Source organism: Aythya marila, assembly GCF_965140915.1.
Source record: "Aythya marila genome assembly, chromosome: 2".
Taxonomy (NCBI): Eukaryota; Metazoa; Chordata; class Aves; order Anseriformes; family Anatidae; genus Aythya; species Aythya marila.
In genome coordinates, this window is record NC_139043.1 from 18524667 (window position 1) to 18536888 (window position 12222).

Below are 12222 nucleotides of genomic sequence, written 5' to 3' on the forward strand. Positions count from 1 at the left end.
TTTTTGATTTAAATGTTACCTGGCTGTTGTGTTGGGTGTCAGAATGATGTGAAACCACTTGAGCTGTACTACAGCCATTGCTAGTACATAGCTGTAAGTGGAAAACGTTTCATTTTCGGACAGCTGAAAACCTTTTCCGGTGTTCTGCTCCTGTTTGTGCTGAATGTGAGTAAACTGGGACTGGGGAAAATAATTTAGGAAGTAGTAAAGAACCTTAATGTAAAGCAGAACTGATTGCAGAGGGAAGGGAGAACACCCCAAGCTCAGCCTTCCAAGCTGCATTGGCTTCTGATTCACCAAAATGCTTATCTCCAAGTCTGCAAGTAATTCTGTTGAGATGAGTCTGTTTATTTATCCTTTTATTGTTGAACGTGTGGCTACGTGCTTTTTGGGGTTTGGGCTAAGGGATATAGGACAAGGTTGTCTCAAGCTCTTGAAAGTCCAGGGATTTGCCACGATTGTTGCTAGGAGGAAGAATCCTTGGACAGGGACTATCGTTATTCTGACACCACGTGGCATAAAAGCAAGTGGGAAATCATGAACGTGAGCAAAAGCTTTCCCTTGATTTTTTTTTGGTGGGTGGGTTAATAAAATGTCACGTGGAATGTTTTATTTGCTTAAAGTCATTTGTTCTGCATATTGTAAGGCATGAATGTGTTACTTCAGCACGTTTGGGTTTTAACTGGTTATGCCTATACAAATTCACAGTAAGAAATTCATCCTTAGGCTTATGAGTTTGCAAGCTTGGTGCAAACAAAAGTAAATTGCAAGGTGGCAGAGAAATTGTACCCAGTAACTGGAAGCACACTGAATTCGTACTGTAAGAGCAATTTCCTTCTAGAAATGGTTGCAGAGCTGTTCTCCATCAGAGCTGATAGTGTCACGCTAAATCACTGTATTTGTGTAGGAAGCTTGCCATAATTTCAGGTTTTCTGTGTGCTTGTTTTGTGGTGGTTTTTGAGAAACTGGGAAAGAGCTTAACATTGCAAGACTGAATTTTGGGATCACGATGAACTTCTGGTTACCTGCAGAGCACTTAGCTCCTGTAGGAATTGAATTTTATTCATGTATTTCAAGTTGGAAGGCTGGTTGGGTTTTTCTTTTGATTTCTTTTTTTTTTTTTTAAGTGCTTAAATGTAAGTCATACCCAAATACTCTTTTGTACTAAGTTTTCTATTGCAATCACTTAAATTAGCGTAGTATAGCTATACATATAGCTGCAAAATATGCTAAGTATCTAAATAGTGTGCAAATGCTAAGAAGTATTTTGATGTACTTACATCTTTCTATTAATTAACAAAAAAAAATAAGCATTTTCTCATTAAAGCAGTTAAAATGTTTTGTAAGAAAAAGGCTGATAGTGCATCATTCAGCTTGGTAGTATTTGAACAGAAGTTACTTCTGATGTTCTGCATTTCTTTAAAAGCTGCAAAATTTCTCTTTTGGTCCTTATTGAGGATTATGAAACTTGGGTTAAATATCCCTTTATGTAAACATCACAGCCCTTTATGAACTTTTATCTTCCTTGGAAGAAAGTTTAGCTTTGTTTTAACGATTCCTTGAAAATTGGGTGGGATGAGATTGAAAGAAGTATGCTTTCCAACACTGAAACCTTTTATTTCTATTAACACTGTATTTTAAATATACCTGCAGTCATGAAAACTTGCTCTTTATTGGGGCAGAAGGGGGGGGGGGGGGTGGAAATCTGGCTGGTTTTATTTTGGACCCTGTGAGAATAATGCTGTCCTCTGAAGATTATATTTTAATATCTGTGATTGATTTTTGTCAAGACCTAGGTAGGAATTGATTTTTATATTCATTTGTAGCCCTCAGCTCTGATCTGATCACACCAGCTTTGGAATTTCGCCTTTCTGCTGTCAAAGTCAATGAAGCATTGTCTGTCGTGGGCGTGTTTCACAAAAGCACAAGCTCGGTGTGTTTGATCGTGGTGGAACATGTCTAGCCCACGTTCAAAACTGTTTTATCAGCTCTACGAAGTAGTAACTGTTTTCTGATTTGGGTGGGGGGTTGGTTTTGTTTGTCTTGCATGCTACTAGTTCCTTACTCCATCTGTTTTACAGGTCTTTGGCATTTTTTCAATTTTTTTTTCCTTATTCTTACACCATATCGAGATCTTAAATATAACCATTTGTTTGAAGATTCAGAAATTTAGAAATATTTATCTTTGTATGCTCCTTCCCTCCATTAAATGTGCCACATCCAGTAGTAATCTGGCTTCATTTTTTTTTTTGCTACTACGGATCGGGAGGGGGGAATAAATCACATGAGGGGAGTGTTTCTGCAGCATCATTCCTCCAATTTCAGCTGTGCAGCGTGAAAGCAGCTGCAGTCAGCTGACAGCTTGTGGTCATGTTCAGATATATGTGGGGAAGGGGTGTGCTGGTTTAAAGGCATAATACAGCCCTTGTTTCGTCACCAGGAAGCAGGGATGGTAGCAGCCCAGGGGAAATGAGAGACAGTAATGTGGCTGTAGTGGAAGGGAAGTCGGGTTGTATAGAAGCAGAGCTCTCTGCAGGCAGCTGTGGGGATGCGCCAAGGCAAAATGGCACAAATATATTTTGGTTTTTGTAATGCTAGGGGATAAATGCAAGCAGCAGAAAAAAGCCGGAGATGGACATGCTCAGAAGGAAGCTGAAGTTCTTTTTTCTGCTCTACTGCCCTTTACCTCTCTTGGTACCTTCCAGTGAAATCAGTGTAGTTGTATTTTTAGCTTGCTGTATCCAACATCAATATGACAACATAATTCTGTCTTTACATCTGTAAGCAGCTTTTACTATGTTTTCCTGTTTTCTGCCAGCTGCAGTTTACAAAGGATGTCACAGCACTGGTAAGAAATGCACAGTAGCCATTTCTGATGTGTTTGCTAAGGCATGTTTTTCTCAAGTGGTTTGCGAGAAGCAAGGGTACGAAATAGCAAGTTCGTTGGAAATGAGCTAGATAGTCCGAGCTGATTTCTCTTTGTAATGCTAATCTCTTAATTTGTGGTTTGTGCCTGTGACTTGGTCAGTGTGCTTTAATATTTTGCAGTTCACTAATGCTTAGTATAACATTTATTGCAGCAGTATTTAAATGCCTCGCCCGCCTCTGTACTTTGCTCTGTATTAATTTTATGGCTGCGCTCGGGCTTTTGTAACCTGTCTGGTATCAAAGACAGGGCACGTTGATATTCTGGAATTGAGCATGTTATGGTTTGGAGAGGAAATGCTGGGATACGGCACCACACCTCAACGTGTAAAAGCCCTGAGAAATCATTTTAATCTTCAGTTGCATTGGCAGGCTCTGCGTTGGCTCTTTTATTTCATTATGTTTAACCTGAATAAAGTCACGCTAAAGTTTTGAAATAATAGGCTGTCAGGTATGCTGTATGCTTCTCATTGACTTTTTTTGTATGCTCTATTAATTCCACAATGATAAGTGTTGCTTTTCGAAAAGGAGGCTACTGAAACATGCTAAGTGTAATATATCACCATTTTTTTTTCTCAGAAGCCAGGCTCAAGCATAAAGATGCAAATTAATGCACTGAGAAAATGAATTTGAGATTTTAATTAGTGTTCTAATATATTGTAGACGGGAGCAGATATATGTAAATTTTCATACCTTATGTACCTTGAAGATAAAAAATGATGCATATTATTCATATTTTTGCAGTAAAATTTGTGTACCATGTACTGGCTGGCTGCTTTAAAATGTAAGATTACTTAGAGGGTGTTGGCTCACACCAGATAGTGCTGCTTCAATTTATTCGTGTTATGTTTAGGAACAGTCGCTGTTATGTAGAAGACATCTTAGAGAGAGGAGTGTGTGTGTGTGTGTGTTTGTGTGTACTTTCCACGCGTACTATGCGAAGTAAATGGAGTTATTTTTTACATTAAGTGAATGGAGAATTTTCTAGCACTAGTTGAATTTATTATGCACCATTTTAACCTGTCAATTGCTGTCGTATTCTGAATCCCAGCAATGCAAAGCATAAATGGGGAGGGTATTTGAAGCATCATGACAGAAAGCAGAAATAAAGGTGGAGAAAAATACTGTGTTTTCTGCTCATGGATCTTGGCAAACCTGCCTCAGTGCTCTACTTGCACTATTTCCTAGCATTGGTCACAACTTCAGCTATTGAATTGCTGGGGGAGAGGATGTATTTAATGAGTTTTCTTGTTCTGTTTCTGCTCATTAAGAGGGTGGAATGCTTTTTTTTAACCTTTTAAACTAACATTTTATCTAAAATTACATATACTGTGAACTTGTGTTCCATCTCTTGTTTGACTGTGCAAATGCTAGACTGTGAACTCTTCCAAGTCCTTTACTACTTAATGCTCATTTAATCTTCTGTCCACAGGCATATTCCCAAGATGCCTACCTGAAAGGCAACGAAGCTTACAGTGGTAATGCCCACAACATACCCGAACCACCACCAATATGTTACCCACGCCTGACGTCCACCACTTCTGTTACGGCACAAGCTGGTGACAAGCTACCTTCAGATTTCTCCCTGGGGAAGCAGCAAGTCAGTAGACCAGTACGAGCATTGACACAGCCAGAGAGGGCCTACAGAATGGAAATACAAGTGCCTCCATCACCAACAGACATTGCAAAATCCAATACAGCTGTGTGCGTTTGCAATGAAACTGTACGGACTGTTATTGTGCCTTCTGAGAAGGCTGTAGACTTGCCGTCTTGTAGAAATAACCACGCTGGTCCGTCTCACAGGACAGAGGAAATAAGATATGGCTTGAAAGATCAAACGGCTCTAAAAGCACGGACCACATCACCATCTTCTTCAGTGTCCACTGCCATTGTACTTCCTCAGACTCCAATAACGAGGCCAGTTGATCCAACTGGAACGATGAGCAAGGCTTCAAATTATGTAGTATGTCCAGAAGGAATCCCAAGCACTAGACCTCCTGTTCAAGCCACGGACTCGCCCCCTGCCTCTACTAATCATTACAGTTCTCCAACCTCCCACCAGCACATAGACTGGAAGACCTACAAAACCTACAAGGAGTACATCGATAACAGGCGCATGCACATGTACGGCTCCCGGACAATACAGGAGAGGCTGGACAGTTTACGAGCAGCTTCTCAGAACACGACGGATTATAACCAAGTGGTGCCAAACCGCACCGCTTCACAGGTACGGCGCAGGAGCACCTCTCATGACAGGGTTCCCCAGTCTGTGCAGATCCGGCAGCGAAGCGTATCCCAGGAGAGACTTGAAGATCCCGTCCTGATGAAAGAGTGGCCACGAAGTGCTTCGCAAGACACGCTAACTTCACCTTCAATTAGTGCTAGGAATCACAGGGCTCGCTCGTGGGATTATCTCAGCAAACAAGGGGAAGTGCTAGAAAACTTCCGATCTGAGAATCAGATTGCAGATACAAATGGAGACAGGAGAAAGACTTACAAGTGGACAGGGTTTACCGAACAAGATGATCGGCGAGGTATTTATGAGAGATCTAGGCAGCATGCATTTCATATGTCCCTTCGAGGTCAAAACTTTTCTGTGGTTCCAAGTGGTTATATTTCAGACAACAGGAGAATAGGTAGCAGAGCTTCTTTGTCTGGTTCTCATTTTCAGAAAGGTCCACCAGATATAAAAATGTTGCAGCCTTCTCGAGATTTACAGACTCCTGGGGGAATTGCAAAGCCTGCAGCTGTTTCGCAGGAGAGGCCATCTCTCATAACCAGAAGTTCGAAAAGTAGCTCTGTGAAGAGCTTGGCTTCCTATGCAGCAAAACCATCATTCCCCCTTAACCAGAGCCTGGATGTTGTTGCCAGCAAAGACCAAAGAACAGTAAATCACTTGCATCAGAGCGGTTTGTTAAACCAACAGTCGAGGATCCGAGCGGAAGGTGCCCCAGATCACAAAACAGAAACTGGCAAAACCATCCAGCCCACCTCTTTGTCTCCAGCTTCTGCCAAACTTGGTCAACAAACAAGTGAGAGCCCAACTACCTCTGATAACACAGATGTTCCCATCAGACAAAAGAGTCGCGATTTTGGAAGGGAAGATGTCCAGGAGCCTGAAACTCTGCAAACAGATGTTCAGGAAAATGACAAAGACACGGTTGTCATGCGGGACAAATCACCCTCTGGCCACCAAACGTCCCAGCCTTTGAGGCATCAGTCCTACATTCTTGCTGTAAATGACCAGGAGGCCGCCTCGGACACCACCTGTTGGTTACCTAATGATGCTCGGAGAGAAGTCCACATAAAACGGATAGAAGAAAGGAAAGCATCAGGTTCCAGCCCACCTGGGGACTCCTTGGCTTCTATTCCATTTATCGGTGAGTTGAACTGTTAGAGCACTCCTCACACCTTTCTGTGTTTAACGTGATGGAGAGCACCATGCCAGGTAGCTGACTGCTGTTCCTCTAAATCCTGGGGTTGAGGGATACGAGGGGTTCTTTTTTCATCCAGCACAATATTAACATGGCAAAAATTAAAAATATTTTTCAGTGGAGGGAAAAAAAACAACAACGTGTTTTGTTTGGAGCCCTGGAATATCAGTGTAGAAAGGTCTACAGTGCTTTAATTTTTCTAGAATATTCCCCAGCCCCTAGAGAAGTCTTCATTATATAACTCTGGTTAGCGCTCCACATAATGCTCTGATGTTATTTGTGTGGACAGCTAGCAGTTGCAGTACCTTTGGAAACGCTCTTACCTTTATGATAGAAAACGTGGATTCCAGTAACGGGAGGATATGGATGTGATGGTGATATGTGGGGGGAAAATCAATTTTAGGATAGCTGAATAGGTAAGGTGAAAGCAGTCTGAAACAGATGTGTGTTTGCAGGAAAGCTGTTTCATGTGAAAGGATATCAATAAAATTAGGTTAATTGGCAAGTAAATAAGCTAAAGTGGTTATGAATTAAAAGATTTACGTAGGCAGAATATGAGAAGATGCAAAGATTCACCTGTGGGTTGTGGCATAAAAAGGGTAGGAATTTTGTGGGGCTTAAAGCATGGGGGCTGAGCACTTGGCCTCTGTTCTTCCAGGTTATCTTAGAGCTACGGAGGGGTTGTAAGTGGTAGCAAAATGATCAGGGAAATAGTTTGGGGTATGTGAGGAATGGAGCCATCTGCAGTGGCACAGTGAGTTTCTGTTCTACTTAAGTACTCAGTTTTGGTCTTTTTCTGCTGTATTATTTTTTTCATTGTTTTGGCTAATTAAATCCTTTAGAGGCTAGATCTCTGCACACCATGTTCCACATAGGTTGATTTATCTGTTTTCTTGAATGTCATAGAACAAGCATTTAAAACATACTGCATTTTGCTTCTCACACTTACATATGTGAAAACCTAATCCATAAAAACCATAAGGAAAGCTGTTAAAGGGAGTTAATTTTACCGTCTTAGCAGAGTTGTCATCTCCTGTGGAGCTACAGCAGTGTTTTTCCCCTAGAATTATCTCTGATACCTGCACCAGCCTGAAGTAAGTGACCAAAGCAGTGAAGGAGCTTTGTGAGCGTTGAAGGATAGAAATGTGCAATGAGATGCAATACTCTGCTCTTGTGACAGAACGTTGTTAACACTTAGCCAAAATGCTTTCTTAAACAGCTAGCAGGTGGTTTTCAGGTTGGGCCTTCCTTTTTGAACGGGAGGCGTGCAGTTATTTGGATTACTGGATGTATCTGTGTCCAGTAGTTTTGGACGATTCTTTGGACTTCACTTGTCTTCCAGGATTAGTGAAAGTCTGTCAGGCACATAGCTGGTCTTTACAAATGTTTTCTAAAATAATATGCCTAAAATCAGTGTCAGGCATTCAATAAAGTGGTGCCCAGTATGCTTGCTGGGAGTTTTCTAACCCTGCACAATTTAAATATCGTGTGAAAATCCGAGCAATCTGTTTTATGGTAGGAGATTGTGCTGAAAAGGTTGGGCTTGATTTAAATAAAGACTTGCAATGAACTCCTACCGTGGCTTGCTTCCAGGTTTTAGACAAATGCGACAAAGTTCAAAGGAGCTTGAAACACGGCAGTTGGGTTTCATTCCGGCAGTGGCTGAGCAGTTTGGAAGAAGTAAAGTCGTAGCTCTCCATTGCAGACTTTTGGCGTAATACCACACGGGATTTTGTGAATTCCTTATGTGCTCCTTAGCCTCCTCTCGGACTGAAACCTCCTCAGTACTTGTCAAAGACTAACGTGGTGCTGCTAGAGCCACCGCACTGCTCGCCGCCGTCTTCCTGAGCTGTCCTCGTGCTGGTGCAGGTGCTAAGGGGAACTTCCACCGCAGCTCCTGCAACTCGGGGTGAAATAACCCTGTCTGGCAAGGAGGAGTGTCAAGTGCCCTTAAGGCTGGGCTCTTAGGAAGGTAGAATTAATACGCCTGATTCTCAGTTTGCTCCTTCCACTATCATTATGCTTAATTACAGCTTCACTTGTTAGGAGACTTGCTTAAGCTTAACCACCTCCTATCAGGCAGATAGAGCCCTAAACCTACTTTGAAACTCAGCTAAAAGATTAACTCTTTCAAAGGAAAACAGCTTGGATTTTTTTTCTTCTACTGCTGTCTGGCAATTGAGAGGATGGTACTTGGAATAAAGATACACCTTGGTGTTGGCAACCTCTTTGCTTCCTTTATGTTCATATTAACACGTTGTCTGTGCTGTACTTTCCAAGGTTATGTTTTATTGGTATTTTAAATGCTTTGTGGTGTTTTTATTATTGTTATTACTTCCTGCTCATTAAAATCAGTGGGTATGTCCAGATTAGAATTTGGTAGAAGTTCAGCCAGGAGTAGCTGGCTTCCACATCAGTGTTTTGTGACCAACCTGCTCCAGAGAGCTAGCCATCAGCAGGATCATCTGAGAGCATCTCTTTGTAAGTACCGTGATGGCACACACAGAAAGCTGAGTAGACTTCCCATCAAGCTCATTTATGGCAGTTTCTTGCTGAGATTGTGACGATGTGCTACGAATTGGCTTTTGACAGTAGCCCTTTCACAAAATGCTGTTCTGAAGCAGGGAGATTAAATATAGGTTTGCGTTTGTTAATGCCTCTTCAGAGCAGAGCCAGGAGGTTGATGCAATGTGTTTTGTAACAGACACTGATTTGAAAAATTCAGACGTGTGCTCAAACTCTTCTTCAGGCAAGCACATGTTCTTGGGGAATGAGGAAGTCGCTGTTTTAAAGAAAAATACATCCTGGCACTGCAAGCTTCGGTGCTTTCAACGCGCTCCTAAATGCAGGCTATTGTGTTTAGATTTGAAAGCTACTGTTTCTATTCCAGGTCCTAAGAAAGGCTCTGTTCTTGAGATGTTGTCTTATTGTTTCAAGCTGTACCAGTTCCTCTAATGAGAGGTTATTCCTTTACCTAGAAGCTGTCTCACCTGTTCTCTAGAGGAGTAAAAATACCACTAACTCTATCAGAGATTATGTTAGCATTGCGGTGTTTAATGTACATTGTTCAGACTTGCAATTTGTATGTAATTTTTCTGCTAGAGAACACCAAATGCTGCGTTTCTGATCTACAAAGTAATTTGGGATGTGTCAAACTGCGCTTGGATGGAAATTAAAACAGTACTTAACATTTTTGTAACTAGAGCAGTTGATTCAGAATATAATTATTTTGCTACATTTCTTAGACACAGTCATAGTTTCTTAGACATCATCTAGTGTGCTTGTCTGAGACTTGCAGCCAGCTTGAAACCATTTTTCTCTTTTTACACCATTTCTTCTAGCGTAGAAAGCCATAAAGATAATTCATCTCCCAGCTTGGGTTAACTAGCCCTGTGAGTGAAATGGAGAAGTTCTTTCAGTACTTAAACTGATGCAGTGTGTTCGTCCACCAGCACAGTTTAATGCTTTGGCCAATGCTATTGCATCTGTGTCCTTTTCTGCACAGATTTTTTGTAGTGAGTTGCCACATGAAAAATTACTCTAAATGGATCTGCTTAAAACATCCTAAATCTAAGTAAGCATCATCTTGGAGTTTTTTTTTTTTTTTCAAATAAAAGAAATTTACAGCTGTCCTATTACAGACTTTCCAGGCATACAGTAACATCCCATAGACTTTTCCTCAGAGGTGCAGTCCCATTTTCCAAAGTATCTAGTTCGTCCTTACCCTAGAAAGCTTTTAGGTCACTTCGTTCCTCTATTAATTTGTGAATAGCTGAGAGAAGATGAGCCAATTAAAAATATTTGACCAGACTTCGGTCACTGAAGTGCTGTAGAAATAACCTGAGTGTCCTCTCTCTGCCGGCCTTGAACGAGATGCCTTAGGAAAGGCCAGGCCAGGCGTGTGTGATGCTGCGTGTTGGTACTTTCCACTCTCCATCTGCAACTCCACAGCACTCCTGAGCCAACCGTGGTTTTCTATGTGCTCCACGAACGTGTCCATACTCCTTTACTACAGTAAAGATCTGGTATCCAATGCTGTGTATTGGTTTAAATAAAGATTTGCCAGAAACTTTACAGCATTTCACTGCATGCTATTTATAAAGCTTTCTTTATAAAGTAAACAACATACAGACAGACTTTGCTTTTCACTTAGCTCTAAGAGCCTCATGTATTTTTTTGTTGTTTTCAAAACCAAGAAGTGGGTATTTTTTTCTGTGCTCTACTACGTGTTTTTCCCCAAACTTCTGTCATAGTAAAAGTATTTGGGTAGTTGCTGATTAACGGGCAGGATAAATTAATCCAACTTCCAGTGAGTTCTGCTCAACCTTCTTTTTAGTTTTGTTGCTGCCAAATAATTCTACTTTAAAAAATAAAAAAAAAAAAAGAAAAGAAAGAACCAAGGAATTAAATTAGTAAGTTAGAACACGTCAGGTTCTAAAATGCCTAGCATTAGTTGAACTTGTCAGTCATTTTATTGTACCTACAATGGTGTTCTTCTGCAGTGCTGAAAGTAGAGGTACAGAGGGTTTACCTTCTCAGTGCCTACCTTGATAAGCTACTTCTGAAGGAGTAATGAGTTTTCTGCCTTTTTTTCAGTGAAATAGGTGCTCATCTCCTTGCCCTGCCTTTGTGCTCCTCTCTGCAGGATGTTTAGGCTCAGAAGAAGGCCATGTAAATACACACAAACAGAATGCAGTTACATTGTTGGAAATAGAAAACGAGTTCATACACACTTGCACAAGAAGGGTTATGGAAGGAATAAAGAAAGGTTAGAAAAAAAAAAAGTGTTTTCCTCATGTAATAAAGAAATATATTCTTTTCCTTGTAAGAAGAGACACTCATTGAGCAGAGAGAAATTGAGAACCTCAGATTTCTGCAGCGGAGGTTATTGCTTGTCAACCCAAAATGTGTGGCTACCTTAAGGGCAAACAGTGGCTGAACGCATATGGTTGATGTGGCGTGGTGTAAGGAAACTTTAATTTTAGCAAGAACTCAGAGTAGTCAAGATGAATACAAAAAAAAAATCTTCAGCCATTGGAATAATTTGTTTTTTCCTACAAATTACTGGCTAGCTATTCCAAACTGAACATATAAATGTGGTAGCAGTTGAAGTAAGAGCTGACAGATGCTTGTTTTTGAGGGACTCTTGCTTCCATTATTTCAGCGATAGCATTGGCACAGTTTTCAACATGTCATCCATGCTTCTAAGATAAGCATCAATCCTCTGCTTTTTTCAGGTTTTAACAGTGTGGCCTGCCAAACTGCTGTTGCTCCAGGCTGAAAATTTCCATGTTTCTTATCCAAAGAACAGTTTTTAAATCATTGTGATGTTCCAAAATAGAACAGCCAAAACACAAAGTTACAAATTAGTGCTTTAAATACCGTTAAAACGTGTCTGTAACTTAAAAGTCCACTTTTAATTCAAACCTAAAATGTTAAGGCAATCATTCATAACTTTTAGAAGAGTTTTAATGGAGTGGAAGCATCAGGCTTGCTTTGTAACGGGTAATGTTTTCAAAGTAGAAATCATCCTTAGTGTATCATTATAACTTAAAATTGTAATTATGGGTAATAAAGGAAGGCTGTAAGGGTTCTTGGCCAAAAAAAGGTATATTCACACCTGTATTTTTTGATCATGTGGCAGGATAATACTGTGATTAGGGACCTTTAGAATTACTTTGTAGAGATGGATAGCTATACATTTTGCTCAACGCTGAAATAAAAAACAGATTGTCATAGATCAGCTTGCATTAAGAATAATCTAGGCCAGCCTTTCTCTGTTTTTGTGAAACTCCATCGCTATAATAAACATTATTTACATGATCACAGTAGCAGAGGGCTGGATTTGGTGGTTCAGGGGGCT

At 40.7% G+C, this 12222-nt stretch overlaps 1 protein-coding gene across 5 annotated transcripts in view; it reads left to right on the forward strand.

Moving 5' to 3' along the window:
* Nucleotides 1-12222, forward strand: part of ARHGAP21 (Rho GTPase activating protein 21) — a 117959-nt gene that overhangs the window by 82612 nt on the left and 23125 nt on the right. For 3 of the 5 annotated variants that reach the window (XM_082754165.1, XM_082754164.1, XM_082754168.1), the window contains exons 7-8: nt 2819-2848; nt 4358-6305. In XM_082754165.1, the coding sequence (XP_082610291.1) occupies nt 2819-2848; nt 4358-6305 (1978 nt within the window). The remainder of the gene's footprint in view (nt 1-2818; nt 2849-4357; nt 6306-12222) is intronic. The other 2 variants (XM_082754167.1, XM_082754166.1) reach the window with 1 other exon arrangement.